Consider the following 16,187-nt stretch of genomic DNA (forward strand, 5'->3'; position numbering starts at 1 on the left):
TAAGGATAATTGCTTCACAACGATGTACATTAAGTTGAGGCAAATTATGAGGTGTTGTCAACCAATACTCTTTATCAAGGTCAATCTAATGCAGTCAGTTATAAGATTCTTTTCACTTCAGTTATATATGGCTACCCAGAATAAATTCTGGATCTAACAGTCACCCTAAATTTGGACCTCATCCTTAAGGAGAAAAACGGCTCTGTTCATACATATGCTCCTAATCCCCCAGAATCATCAGTTCGGTTTCTACTTCTAATCTCATCACTGTACTTGTGACAATTAGTTCTAACCCTACACATGACCCCTCATTCAGTGGTTTCATATAAATATTAAATAACACAGGAGATAAGGTGGAGCCTTCCAGGATTTTCTTCCAGGATCATTCCTAGAAACTGAGCAAACAATCCTTATATTTTCTAATGATAATACTTAAACTGGAAGTAGAAGAGGCACCCTTATTTTCTTCAGTCATTTGAAGAAGATACCATGGTCAGTGTTATCAAAAGCTAATGAAGCATGCAGAAGTATGAATCGGGGGTGGTCACACTAAACACTATCTAGTGGAGATCATCCATCAGGCTAAGCAAGTCTTCATGCAAAAGTAGGTTAAAATTCCAAAATGGAAAATAGCTTTAGAGTATTTACATAATTTTTGAAATAATATAAATAAGGAATATCGGCATCTTAACCTAAAAATATTTTAAAAGTTGTCTGCTATATTCTGGATATTCTAAATCTCTCAAATAACATAATGCAGAAAAAAAGACACACTAATCATAGGATATAATAATATTTAACATAATAAAGCAGCTCTTCTAAAGATGTTTTAAATGTGGAAGGAATATGGTTGTTGATATGAGCTTAATACTATTTTTTTTCAAATTATGCTGAACATTACAATGTTGTCAATTTTGATTCTATAATATACATTATGTAATCAAAGCCATGTTTTTCCCTTTTACCAGAATGTTTTTATTTTATTTTATTCACAGTATATTGTATCCTTTCACTCTTACATAAAAAAAATAAAAATTATGCATTATAAAAATAGAAATAGCGATACCATTTTTTCACCTACATATGAAATATTTGTTTTCTATTTTTTTCATATACCATCATATTTATATACAGACAGCTGTAGTATTATTAAAATTCTAAAATTATTATACATTAGTTACAATTCTTCTAGGCTACCCATATTCTTCTTACATAAAGGGGTCATAACCTATGAGTTAGCTCAAGGGTCCCCAACCCCCAGACCGTGGCCTATTCAGAACCGGTCCATGTGAGAGGCAGATCATGCACATGTGTGCCTGCAGCTCAACTTGCCCAAGCAGTGGGCCGGCACACACGAGCATGTGTGGCCAGCTCAACTTGCAGTCAAAATGTGTGCGCAAGCTCCTGGGCGCCGGTGCACCTGCATGCGTGAGTTGAGCTGCATGGGCACACATGTGCACCCGCCCACCTCTCACACAGCCTGGTTCTTCTCTCCCCCCCAACCAGGCCTCCAAGCTGCAAAGGTTGGGGACCCCTGAGTTAGCTGATATTCATGTTGCTACTGGTTTTTTTTAAATCATAATTTTCCAAGGATTTCCAAGGATTCGATATACCTTATATACTTGCAAAAATTCTAAAACTGTGAATGCTTCTGACCAGAAAAAGAAATAAATCATTTTAGAAAGTCCAAGTCAGAAAATTCAATTCAACAGAAATTAATTATTCTAGGATCAGTATGTCCATCAGTTAAGTTAAATATGTGAGATTCAGGACAAATAGATAATTTATTCTTATTTATTTCTATTTCATGTTTCTAGATCACCCATCTCTCCCAAGGGAATTAATAGTTGCAGGAAAATGTATCTGTACTTTTCTGAATGTGCAGAGGTATAAATATATAGGATAACAAAACTCATGAAGTACAAGTACTAAATGCATCAAATTATTAAATTGGTGTGAGTGGCTCAAAGGAAGATGTTTTGTAGCTAATAGAATAGAATCTTAATGGTAACACTGCTATCTCATTAATGATTAATAGTGTCTGCAAAATTACTACAAAAAACAAGAATTAATTCAATGGTAAAATCAATTTATTGAGAGACTAGTTATCACGAATGGTACTAAAAATAACAACTGTAAATTTCACTTTTTTCTGAAACAGACACTATGAACAATGAAAGGATTCTGTTAAACAATTACTCAATTCTGAGCTTCTCAAAGATAAGAACCAAAAACATAAGCTAAAGTAAAGATAAAGTAGAATATATTTGTCAATATATGTTCTGAATATGAAATGAAAAATAATACCTCAGGAAACTTACATGAGGTACAGAAACTGCATGATAAAAACGGGTGTTTATTATCAGATTAAATTTGAAAGACTGACATAATGTTTTTATTAGCCAACTGAATTAATGTGATATTCGTACCAAAAATGGAATGAAATGGAAAGAAAATGGAAAGAAATTCTTTCTTTTTGAGCTACTTTTTAAAATTAAAGCCACATTTACGGCTTTCCATGCTTGTCAAAATCAGATATAAATTATTATAAATGTATTGTAAATATCTTGCTCAGTTAATATATATCCCCAAAAGAGAAAATAGTGCCTGGAATCTGATGTTTTTCTAGCAATTGCAGTATGTTTGTCTCCTCAGATAGCATAATTACCATAATTAAGACCACACACACTGTGGTTATTTTTCATTATTTAATTTAACAGAGGTTCTTGCATTAGTATTAGATATACCTATTAAATGGACTCAATTTTTTTTAGTGGAACAGATAAGCATGGCTCAATCCACCTCTTGAATAAGCCAGCTTACTAAAGTTACTTCACAGTATGGATTTTCCATGCAGTACGGTATTTATTCTCACCAATCCTCCAAAGAACATTTTTAAGCAGAGTCCTAGATATCAGTACACAAACAGATAGGGAGTTATTAGCAAAAAAAATAAATCTTTAAATTGGCTAAGGACAAAACTATTTTCCAAGTCAAAAAATATCTGCCAATGAGTTTGACACAAATCTTAAGAAGGGCTTATTCAAGAAGATTTGAGTTGTGGGATTGCATGTCAAACATGGGCACCCTCGCCACTTGCTATATCATGAGAGGATCTGTATATGTGGTGCCCTAGTCACTGAAGGTATTGCTCATATTTTGTTTGACTATCATTTCTATGTCTCTTTTAGGCTTAGATATTTAATATCCCTATTTGGATTGCCAACATGATCACCAACGTCCGATAATGGATATGGCACAAGTAGAAGAAGATTTGAAATATCTAAGCCCACTGGGACCTGAATCACACATTTTCCTATTCCATCCTGCCCTGTAAGGTATACATTATGAGCAAAACTGCTAAGCGTATGGTCAAGGTACTTCAGCTAAAAACTCATATATTGAACAGATTGGATTTTCTAGCCAGCAAGCCCCTAGACTGGTTAAAAGAGAACTACGATATATAGTTAAAGGTATCAAATGTGTAAAATTTCTTCGGTAACAAAATAATGTGTTAGTAATAAATATTTTTGATAATTGATAAAATATCACAATTTCAAAGAGCAATTGATTATAACTTTGCACTTGAAATTTTGATTAAATGAAGACTATTTTAGTAGACATACATTCTGAGAGATAGACTTTGAGTCTATAGACAATGAATTAAATTAAGCATGTCGACCCTGCTCAAGTTAGTATATTATGACAGCTATGCAATCAAGAGTGTCATACTAACATACCCAGGCACTGACACATCTGCCGCAAGTGGTGATTTTGAAATCTCCATAGAGATCCTTGATGGCACCAGTTGTAAAAAATCCTTCCACCATCAACAAAATGCCATAAACAAAGAAGGCAGCTGCTACTCCATAGATCACATATTTGAAAATGTCAATCCTGCAATTAATAGAATTCATTGTTAATGAGGCTTGAATGTTAGTATTAGAATTTATTTTAAAAATACATTTCTCTAGTTGATACCAATTTTATCATAACAATGAATCATTTATAGGTTTTCACTTATGAATAGCAAAATATGATGAATAGATTCTAATCACTAAAAACTATTAAGTCATTTACGCTAAAGAATGAGATTGAGTCCATAAAACACCCAACACAAAAACACATAGCAATGGCATATATCAACAAAACACAATTGTCATATCAGAGTTTATTCAGAGCAATATGATAATCTTTCAAAATAATCATACAACTGGATATTTAGTATTATTGTCAGCAAAGCACAACCAGCACTTGTTGGAAGAATCAGGCAAATCTATAGAACTCAGACATTCAAGGCAGTCCTTTATTCACTATCAGTTGTTTGTGATTCTATCTATCTATCTATCTATCTATCTATCTATCTATCTATCTATCTATCTATCTATCATCTATCTATCTATCTATCTATCTATCTATCATCTATCTACCTTGCATATCCATTTTTTATATTACTTTAGCAGTTCTTTGCCAACATTAAGTTTTACTGCAATCTCTTTCAACATGATGCCCACATAAACAGACTGGAATTGTAGTTTTATCAATCTGGAGGACAATAGATTGAGGAAAGCTGAATTTTATGTGAGCTAAGTACATATATTATCAAGTGTAAGAAACCAGAGCCAAGGTGGCTGAAATAAACCTGTAGATTTATTACATGCTAAATCTCTCTACAAGAATCTGAACTACTAATGGTCAAAGCACATTGGCGGTAGATATTCAAGGTGGGCTGGACTTAGATCTCTTAGATCTCTTTTGGGAATGAACAGACTTGAGACTGATGACATGCTTGATCCCTTCCTCAGGCTCAGCCTGGTCATCTGTTCTCTAAACATATGTATACAATGTCATAATGCACAGTGGCTCAGTCAAGATTTTAGAATAGAAGTTCTTTTAATAATTAAAAAAATAACAGTATGAGGTGGGAGGACAATTATTTCAGTTTCATCTCTTTAAATCTCTTGCTATACCTACAGAGATGCAAGTGGTTTTATAACTTGCCTGGACAATCTTGAGGAAAAGATTGGAGATTTTGGGGGAAATCTGCAATAATTGCCTATCCTAATTGTCACTCTTTCCATAACCTCACTCATTTATCCCACATTTATTACACCAGCCTGGACAATATATGACCCTACTCAGAAACCTACACTAAGCTTGAAAAAGATTTTAAGTTTTTTAATTTATTTATTCCATAGGCACACTTATATTATGATTTAATGTATCCCTTATTTTATGTATTATAAAACTAATTGATTAACTATTATCCTTGCAGAAACAATAATAAACAATATTTGGATGATATAGGTAACTGATCTAAGAGCAGATGTAAATAGGGTGAGTTCTTTTATCATACTTTTAGTAATCATTGTGTTTTTAAAAAAGATAGGCTAGACTACACAGGGTTTACATGTGGCAACATTTGTGCATACTCTCAGAATTTTAGGATTAAACTTCATAATGTTGGCAAAAAGATGGCCAAATTTCAGTGGTGGGTTTTAAGATCTTTTCATGCTTATTTTAAGACAAGGATTAAAGATTGAAATGATAAAAAAAATTGCTTCCTTATCTACTTTCCCAATTTTAACTTTCAATCCTTCCCCACAAATGCTAACTAGATGTCTCCAGCAAACCTTTTAAATCTTGTAAATCAAAGCTCTCATTTTCAATACTGCAGAAATTTTCAATATTGAGCATCCACAGGTGGGGCAAAATGAAGCATGACTGTGTATCATGAGGTTGTGATTTTTATACTTGAGTTCAGGTGTCTCACATAAGGATGTAAGGAGTGGAGCTTGTATTGTGATGGTATGATGCACAGTGTTTCATGATAACTATGCCCTGTCCCAGGGCCCTGGTGTGTGGGAGGGATGCGTTGAAGTTTTCCACAGGTCCACTGCACTGCTGCCTGAGGGAGGTCTCTCGTTTCAGTTAAGGGGACAGTCAACCCTATTCATGACCATAGTTCTGACTCTTAATAAAAGTTTTCTATTAAAATTAATGCTAAAAGAAGCAGGATTTCTCTCCACAGTCCAAATTCATGCAATTACTATTACTCATGAACTCCTCCTTCAGTCTTGCTTATACATGTGTCAAAGGAAAATAAGCAAAGGTTTTGATCTCAGAAATTTATGTTTTGAAATGCTGATGGATGATAAGCAGCATGAAAGCATCTCTGCCCATGACACAGTTCATGTTCACATTCCCCTTGAGACTCATCTATAGTCAAGATACCTTCAAGGATTTCATGTTGCCATTCTGCAGCACAACTGGCATCTATGTTTAAGCAGATTATTTTTTTCCAAATAAAGAGCATTACAGGGTACAATCTTTAATAATTTAATTTTGCTTTATTGAATAAACAACTAAATAAATACAATTAAAAATAAAAGGATATATTTCTTAGTGGGGCTAATAATTTTTAAATTGCCACTTCCACAGCCCTCAAGATTATACATTCAAAGAAACAGTATATTTTCCCAACATCAGCACTGAGCCATTCGGCTTGATTATGCTTAAAGGAGGATTAAAAGCTGAGGGACACTGAAGTTATTAATATTTTACAAGCTTAGAGTTAGGATTTTGTTCTGCTTTTAAATCATAGGGATAGAAAAATTATGAACCAGACAGCATGAAATTAGATCATTTCCTATAAAAGCTGCCTTATGGTGGGTGACAATGTATCATACTCTAAACAAAGAAGCAGATGCGTTATTCCAGAAAGAACCTCATATGCATATACTATTTATTTATTTATTTATTAATTTAATTTATATACCGCCCTTCTCTCAAGAGACTCAGGGCGGTGAACAGGGCAATACATAAAAATTAGATACAAAAATTAAAATTATTAAAACATGATTAAACAATGCCCATAAATAATACAAATTTAAAATTGAAGTCATTTATAAAAATCCCACACCGTCCCATCAGGCCAGGCCCGCTTGTTTAAAGAGATGGGTTTTAAGGTCGCGCCGGAAGGAGCGGAGATTGGGCGTCATCCGGAGCTCAACCGGAAGATGGTTCCATAAATCCGGTGCACCCACAGAGAACGCTCTCTCCCTGGGGGCCACCAGTCGGCATTCTTTGACCGGCGGCACCCTGAGGAGGCCCTCTCTGTGGGAGCGTACTGGGCGGAGGGAAGTTGACGCCGGCTGCAGGTGCTCCCCAAGGTATTCTGGACCCATGCCATGGAGGGCTTTGTAGGTCATTACCAACACCTTGAACCTCACCCGGAAGACAACTGGCAACCAATGCAGCTCGCGGAGCAAAGGTGTGACATGGGAGTATCGGGAGACCCCCAATACAACTCTCGCGGCTGCATTCTGTACCAGTTGGAGCCTCCAAGTGGTCTTCAAGGGTAGCCCCATGTAGAGAGCGTTGCAGTAATCAAGACGAGAGGTCACGAGCGCATGAGTGACTGTGCGCAAGGCAACCCGGTCTAGATAGGGCCGCAACTGGCGCACCAGGCGAACCTGGGCGAAAGCCCCCCTAACTAACTGGGTAACTGTTGATTACTAACTGATAATATGGAACAAGAACACAATTGATTAACTACAGCTTCCTACTTTGTGAAGTATAAGAAAGAGATAACCAGGATTAGAACAATGGAAGCATCAGCAGTATATTTCATTAAAGATGCAGTTTACTTATTTTCATTTGTATTTTTAAAATATTAATAGTCCTGCCATGCATGTGTGTAGTGGAGAATAATACTCCCTTCCCAATTGCAATTTTCCAATGTCCAATGGCAGCATCAAAGTGGATGATGATATTGTTTTTCTTATTTAAATTTTATCTCTCTGTTCCTCCAACAGCATCAATTTGCATTCATAGCATTCCTTCCTAATTTTATCTCATAACAGGTTGAGTGGCTGGTTCTTAGTCACTCAAAAGGTCCCATGGCTAATGACTGGTCTGAACTGTTCCAGTTGTCCTTTGACACCTTAACTGTCCTGGCACAGAGGAGACCTGTAAGTTTTCTGTCCATGGCAGAAAGAATCCCTGAACACAGCTATGCTGGTTTATCACACTTTGAAGGAACTGAAGTAATCCGTATTGCTGATTAAAAAAGGAAAGGAATGATATAGTTTATAATTATACAAACATACCACTGTGTCTATTTTCCTGTAGTTATAGACTAAAACTACTAAACTAAACTAAACTAAACTATCCATACATGGATACACATAAACTGACAGTACATACAGGTAGTCTTAACTTATGACTATGATTGGACTGAATTTCCAGTCATAAGCTGTTACAATGGTAAGTTGAGGAAACCACATGACTGGATCCAATTTTACAACATTTTTTTCAGTAGTCATTAAACAAATCACCACGGTCATGAAAGGAACATTGTGGTTATAAGTGTGAATTGGCAAAAAACTTCACAAATTGCAATCATGTGATCACAGGATGTTGCAACCAGTCATAAAGCCAAAATGTGGTCACATAACTGGAGTGGTGACCCACTGTAATTTTAAACAGACTTTATGCAATTGTTCATAAGTAGAGGACTACCTGTACATGAAAGGAATCCTACAAATTCAGTCTCTCTCTCTCTCTCTCTCTCTCTCTCTCTCTCTCTCTCTCTGTGTGTGTGTGTGTGTGTGTGTGTGTGTGTGTGTGTTTGTTTGTGTGTGTGTGAGAGAGAGAGAGAGAGAGAGAGACTCTGAACTAAGATGACAATTAGAAAGTATTTCAGTGGGCAGTACAACAATTTGATACAATAAATAAATGTGACATTTATTTAGACCTCTGTGGCTAAATTAAAATTAAAATCTTACTGTACAGAATAATTCAAATGAGTTTATACCCATCTCTTTATTTTGAATCAAATAGTACAGTTCCATAGAACTAACTGTAACTAAGTGGCTTACAAGAAGGTCATGAGGTTTTCAGATCTCTTGAATTAAACAGCAGCTTTTACTTATTAGACCAATCAACATAAAGAGAGAATGATAAATAAAAAAGGAGAATTGCCAAAACTTCCATCCCTGCCCATGGGTTGGTAGGGAGTAACAAAAAGAGAAAAGCAGCACTGCAAGCACACCCTGTCTTTGTTGTAGATATGTGCTACTAACTTATGAACTTGCCATAACTACAATATTGAATATATTTCATGTGCTTTGGCATTGAGCCTGAAACCAGTAGTCTTGGTTCCTAGGCTTCTACAATATGAATTGTATACATTTTATGAAGCTCTATCAGTTAAAAAATTCTTCCAGAACAGAGGGGAAACAGTTTGTGGGCATTTTTTGTAAATTAATCCTGATTAATCCTAATTTTTGCTCACTGAGAATCTACCATACAATAATATGCAAAATATTTAGGGTTTTCAAATGGGACTTTGGACAGCAAAAATGCTTTTTGTCCTTCTAGCCATTTTATTTTGCATCAACTTTGTAAAATGAATCCCATTGTGTACAAACAGCCAACCAATGTTGCACAAATCAGTTTCAATTTATACATCCTCTCACTGGTTGTATTAGAGCTTAAATCTTTCCGAGGAAAAGCAACAGAAGAAATTAGAAGTAGTGAATTACAGCCTTTTATATTTTAGTGATGAATATAATTTATCACCGATAATTGAGTTATTTATATATCCTTCATGTAAGCTATTGTACTATTCATAATGTAATTAAAGAGATTCCTTAAGCAATTGTAGAAAGTGTTACATGCTCCAAAGGGCAGTGGAAAAATGCCAAAAATCATTTTATTAAGTTGGCAAGCAACAACGACTTATTCTTCTTCTATTGTTAAGAATGAAGTGTGCCTGAGACTGGTCAATGAAGATCGATGATGAGTACAGTGTATGTAAACATTTGACCACTGAATTGTTTTAAACAGTAAGGAGTATGTACATATATGGGTACACAGGAAAGAGAATATTATGTAATTAATGATACTTAGCCTTTGGGAAAGGTGAAGGTCAATCAAGCTGATTATTATTCTAATGGTTTGACCCCACATCATACATTGAATAGGGAGGGTGGTAAATACATCTATTGTCAGTTTCCTTCCACAGGTACATTTTGTCTTTAAATTTAAACCACTGCCAATCATAGTGTATATCTGTTTTTCAGACTGCGAAAGCCATTAAAAGAAACAGTTATATAAAGAGAAGTGTTTGATACTCCTTCTGTTTGATATTATAATTAGCTTGCTTTTGCAACAGATATTCTTGAAGAGAAAAGTCTAGTAATTACATTTATTCTTACAGCAGTATTTAAACAATGTAATAAAAGATCAGGCAGAGACTTACATTGTGAAAACATCAAGAGCGTCTCCAGCAGCTCTTGCCATCTCAAAATAGGTTTGCAGAATGTTCACTGTTCCTGAGAGTGCTTCATGTCCACACCCACAGAAGAGAGCAACTCCAGCATACAGCAAGATGGTGGCAATCAGAGAGGCATAGGGAATGCCTCCCAAGCACTTGATACAGCATTCAAAACAACCTGACGAGAGAAGAATGTACTTAATACATGACAATATTCTTTTGCCCCAAGACAATCTAAAGGTTTTTTTTCTTTAATTCTGGGATATCTTTTAAGCCTAGCTAGGTGGCATGCCTAGCTTACCTGAAATGCTAAGCAGCGTATTGGGTGAAACCAGATCCCCTCCCCACTAAAAATTGGAAAACCGTGCAGAGCATGGCTTGTGGAATGGTTTTCAACCCATTTTCCATAAGCGGCACCAATATTTTCTGAAGAAAATGAAGAAACATTCTGAATCGATTTCTGCTGGGTTTTCTGCTTTGCCCTCATGTTGCAGCACTGTTTGTGTCTATGTGAGCTCTGGGAAGCACAGAGTGGATTGCATATATTCTTTGGGATACCTGACCAGGAAAAGAGAGATCAGTTCAGAATGAGAAGTCAGCAACATTTCATGTGAATGTCCAATTGCATCTTCGATAAGATGCTGACTTCTTTGATGACAACTAATTTTATCCCATTGTGTTCAGTTTTTAAAGTGATATCCAGATGACAGATTTCCCTTTCATATTTTTCCAACGTTCCATTCAGCTGGAAAAAATAAAAATGTTCTTATAGTAGACAATAGCATGTCATTTGCAATGTTGTATTATAAATTAATGGATGTGTCCCTGATGGCACCATAAGTTTGTCTCTAAGAAGACTTTACCATTACACTGCCTAAATCATTAGAATAAACTCAGTAGGAACCTCAAAAAAATTATTTCAAACAACTAGCATTTTAAATTGTCCTGGACACCTAGACTTCCAGTGAAGAAATTGTGAACTGAAGACAGCTCTATCTAGACCCGTACCAATCGGGTTTCAGGCCCTGGTACAGCACGGAGATGGCATTGGTCGCGCTGGTGAATGATCTCTGGCGGGCTCGGGACAGAGGCTGCTCCTCTGTCCTAGTCCTTTTAGACCTCTCAGTGGCTTTTGATACCATCGACCATGGTATCCTGCTGCGACGTCTCAGGGGGTTAGGAGTGGGAGGCACAGTTCTCCAGTGGTTCTCCTCTTACCTTCTGGGACGCTCGCAGTCAGTGTTGGCAGGGGGGCAGAGATCGACCTTGAGACCTCTCATTTGTGGAGTTCCTCAGGGATCGGTTCTCTCGCCTCTCCTGTTCAACATCTATATGAAGCCGCTGGGTGAGATCATTCGTGGTTTTGGAGTTGGGTATCATCAATATGCTGATGATACCCAGCTTTTTATTTCGACCCCAAACCACCCCAGTGATGCCCTCGACATGATGTCCCGCTGCCTGGAGGCGGTCCGGGTCTGGATGGGGAGGAACAGGTTTCGACTCAACCCTGACAAGACTGAGTGGCTGTTCGTGCCGGCATCCTGGGAAATTCCGATTATTCCATCTTTGGCCATGGGGGGTGAGCTATTACCCCCCGTAGATAGGGCTCGCAACTTGGGGGTCCTTCTAGATTCACAGCTCTCTTTGGAAGAGCATATTGGAGCTGTGACTAGGGGGGCCTTTGCCCAGGTTCGCCTGGTGCGCCAGATGCGGCCCTATCTAGACCGGGATGCCTTGCGTACAGTCACTCATGCACTCGTGACTTCTCGTCTAGACTACTGTAATGCTCTCTACATGGGGCTGCCCTTGAGGTCCACCCGGAGACTTCAACTGGTGCAGAATGCAGCCGCGCGAGTTGTCTTGGGGGTTTCCTGATACTCCCATGTTACACCTTTGCTCCGCGAGCTGCATTGGCTACCGGTTGCTCTCCGGGTGAGGTTCAAGGTGTTAGTGATGACTTACAAAGCCCTTCATGGCATGGGTCCGGATTACCTACAGCAACACCTGCGGCCGGCGTCAACTTCCCTCCGTCCAGTGCGCTCCCACAGAGAGGGCCTCCTCAGGGTGCCGCCGATCAAAGAATGCCGATTGGTGGCCCCCAGGGGGAGAGCGTTCTCTGTGGGCGCGCCAGACCTTTGGAACCGCTTACCGGTTGAGCTCCGGATGGCCCCCGACCTTCGCTCCTTCCGGCGCGATCTCAAAACCTTCTTTTTTGAACAAGCTGGCCTGGTCTGACGGGATGGGGTTGGGTTTTTATAAATAGTTCTAATTTTAATACGTATTAATTATTATGGGCATAATGGTTTAATTGCTTTTTAATTTTTGTATTCTGTTTTTTTATTATGTATTGCCCTGTTCACCGCCCTGAGTCCTTCAGGAGAAGGGCGGTATACAAATTAAATTATTATTATTATTATTATTATTATTATTATTATTATTATTATTATTATTATTATTATTATTATTATTATTATTATTATTATTATTATTATTATTATATGACAACCATGATGGAATGAAGAACTGGCAAGAAAATTGGCTCTTTGTAATTCCTTTGTGAACAAGGCAAGGACCAGAGGCTGTCCACAAGTGCTCCAGACAGTTACTCCTCACAGGGAGTTGTCTCCAGCAATTAGAGCTCTGACAGATAAGGAAACAGCTATCTTGCTCAGACCACACTTGGGGCCTTTAATCACTAAGTATATGAGACCTTTAAACCCACAGTCACTCAAACATGTCAGGATTAAGCTAAAGTTGATTCCATGCAAATTATTACAAAGGGATCTGTCCCTTAATTATTATTGCTTGCTTTAACATCCCTGACCAGAAAAGTTTAAAAGTACAGTAACATTATAAGACAAACAAATTAAAATTGGATAATCAAGACAGTCAATGAAAATCTAAATATATGCTATATTTTTTCTATAAAGCAATATTTAAAATCATTGTACAATCTTTGAACGGTTATTCCTTATATGAGGTTCACCTTCTTATGGTGTCAAATATAATACATGCAGGAAATAAGATATGTCAAATAAACTTGCATTTTAAAATAAATCAAACTAATTGAGAATATAATAAAATAAGATCATTGAAATAATGTAATATAGGTTCTACAAAGAGTAATACTCAATACACCTACAGAATTGATGTGCATGTTGAATCAATAATACTCAGAGGCCTTTTAAGATAGTAGCATTCATTGGGATGAAGTTAATGAGAAAATGAAAAGATTCTCAACAAGATTAAAAAATAATAATTCTACTAAACAGGAAACTACACAAATAATTGCTAATTTTTATAGGACTGCATACCAATTATAAAATATTGTTACATAAACATTTTTTAATCCCACATCCCTTTAAGTGAAGGAATTTATGTTTATAACATGTGCAGTCTATGTCATTGATTAATATTACTTTCACCAACTTTAGAACCAGTGATTTGTCTATAAAAATAGTTCAATTTAAAACAGCTATCATTAGAAATGATGGGATTATCTTTTGTTAAGATATCAGATATTGACTGGCTTAATCATGATGAACAACCAGGCAAGTCAAAACAAAATGCAGATGTTTATTAAAGGTAGATGATCTCCAGAAACAGTGAGTAACTGCTCATAAAATTCCTGGTCACAGTGGCTGGAAATTCAGGAAGATATAATCTCAACAGCTCTAGAGATTGAATATGCTGAAGAGGTTATCACAGACAGTTCCCTGAATGTATAATTAATCAGCTGAGATATCTTATGAGACAAGAGCTTAGTTGATGAGAATGTATGTGCATGGGACATCATTTCTGGAGTTGAATTTGTATTGAATAACAGACAATGTTTGAAGTTGTGATTTACTTCAGTATAATGTATCTTCATGAGCTAAGACTATACTGTACAATCATAAGACTATACTGTACAATCATAATTAATTACATTCCTTGCTCTTAAAGGAATTACTTTTTTCTACAGTTTTATTGCTCAGTAAATATCTACTTGCTTAAAGTAAAATCTGCTTGTAGCATTGTATTTGGAATGCTTACACTGCTCAAAGGAGTTAGGAGAAATAAAATGATTTATATTGAATTACAACCATAACGCAACATAAAGAAGTTTGTGGTGTTAGTTGACAATAACGAATATAAGTATATTTTAAAATGCACTAGATATCTTCAGCTGAGATAATGCACATGTCCTTACATTAACTATTGTCCTTCTTTTAAAAATCAGTACAGTCCTCCCACTACCTTTATAAAAAGATGAGAGTGGGTGGGATATGATCAAAAATTGTCTGCCTAAGCTTCCATCTGAAAATATGGAAAAAATCTAGCTTTCTTTCATATTTTACACATATAGCAAAATTATATTATTGAAAGTATTAAGCATATTGCACAGATAAATGCCCAATCAATGTATTTAATTTATAGATAGAACCAAGATGGCGGACGTGTTGGGCTGAGCTCCGTGAGCTCCAGTTGTTGGGCGTCCCTTGGGAGCCCCTCAGGGGTCCTCTCGGGCCCTCTGGGTAGGGGATTTGGACTATTAAGTCTAAGAGGCAAAGAATGAGGTAGCTTGCTGTTCTGTTTGCTCCCGTCTATGAGTGGCTGTTTCCATCTGCCTTCGTCTGCCGCTGCCGCTGTGTTCGCTGTGCTCGGCTTCGGCCTGCCGGTTTCTGCAGCCTCGGCATCTCCGGGCTGCTCCGCCTCGGCGTCTCCGGGCTGCTCCTGGGCTGCTCCTGGGAGGTTGTAGCTGGTTGTAGCTTCTTTGCCACTTCCAGTCTCGATGAAGGGCCCAATTATTGGGACCCTGAGAGATGGCCGGGTAAGGGCAGGGGCTCTCGATATAAATTTAATAGGAGGCCCCTGGTTAATTTTTTAGTGAAATTTTTTATGGGGTTAGGGAGAGGGGTGGGGGGCAGTGGTTGTCTGACTATGGGGGGTGGCCATACAACCGTGGTTCAGGCCAGGCCGGGGTCTGACTGCGTGGGGAGGGAGTGGGGTGTGGTTACATCCGGGGCTCGGGAGCGGGTCGTGGGACTACCAATTCCCACGACATTTGGGTATGGCAGCAGGCATATGGACAGGGGGCCATATCGTTACTGGGAGGGCCGTCTCCGCTACTTACAAGCGTTGAGGCGCTCCGACCCTCTGTTTCTTCCCCGAGGTTCCGGGAGCGAGGATGTGCAGCCTCCTGAGCTCCGGCTGGTGTATCTGAATGCCAGGTCCGTGATTAATAAGGCTCCCCTTGTGTGGGATTTGGTTGAGGGTGAGCATGCGGACCTGGCTTGTATCACCGAGACCTGGTTGGGCCCAGAGGGAGGGGTCCCTTTGGTTGATCTTTGCCCACCAGGTTTCCGAGCGCTACACCGGCCTCGGGCTCAAGGTAGGGGCGGGGGAGTGGCGGTAGTTATCAGGGAGACCTTATGTCCACGGGAGACCACCGTTCCTCAGATAGTCGTGTGAGTCTCTCTTTTTGAGGTTTGGTTCGGGGGCGCAGTTGGGCTTGCTGCTGGTGTACGTTTCGCCTAGTCACACAGCGGCAGCCCTGCCTGAGCTACTCGATGTCCTCTCCGGTTTGGTGATTGAGTTCCCCAAACTTTTAGTTTTGGGTGACTTCAATCTACCATCCCTGGGAGGGTCATCTGAGTTAGCTCGGGAGTTCATGGCTTCCATGACGGCCATGGACCTGACGCAGGTAATTTCTGAACCAACTCATGAGGGAGGCCACACCCTGGACCTAGTTTTTTTATCTGGACGATGGTTGGATGATCTTGGTGGGGGCTCTCCATTTATCATGCCCCTGTCATGGACCGATCATCACCTCCTGCGGCTGGTCTTCCGTTTTGCCACCCCCCACCGTGGGGATGCGGAACCAACTAGATGATACCGCCCCAGGCGCTTAATGGACCCTGAT

The 16,187-nt window shown here is 38.4% G+C and overlaps 1 protein-coding gene across 1 annotated transcript in view; it reads right to left on the reverse strand.

Annotated features, from left to right (window-relative positions):
• Positions 1–16,187, reverse strand: part of GPM6A (glycoprotein M6A) — a gene marked incomplete at its 5' end in the record, with an annotated part of 136,204 nt that overhangs the window by 18,341 nt on the left and 101,676 nt on the right. The window contains 2 exons of the mRNA XM_083367305.1: positions 3,741–3,897; positions 10,268–10,460. Coding sequence (XP_083223431.1) covers positions 3,741–3,897; positions 10,268–10,460 — 350 coding nt within the window. The remainder of the gene's footprint in view (positions 1–3,740; positions 3,898–10,267; positions 10,461–16,187) is intronic.

This window comes from Vipera ursinii (genome assembly GCF_947247035.1).
Source record: "Vipera ursinii genome assembly, chromosome: 7".
Classification (NCBI taxonomy): domain Eukaryota; kingdom Metazoa; phylum Chordata; class Lepidosauria; order Squamata; family Viperidae; genus Vipera; species Vipera ursinii.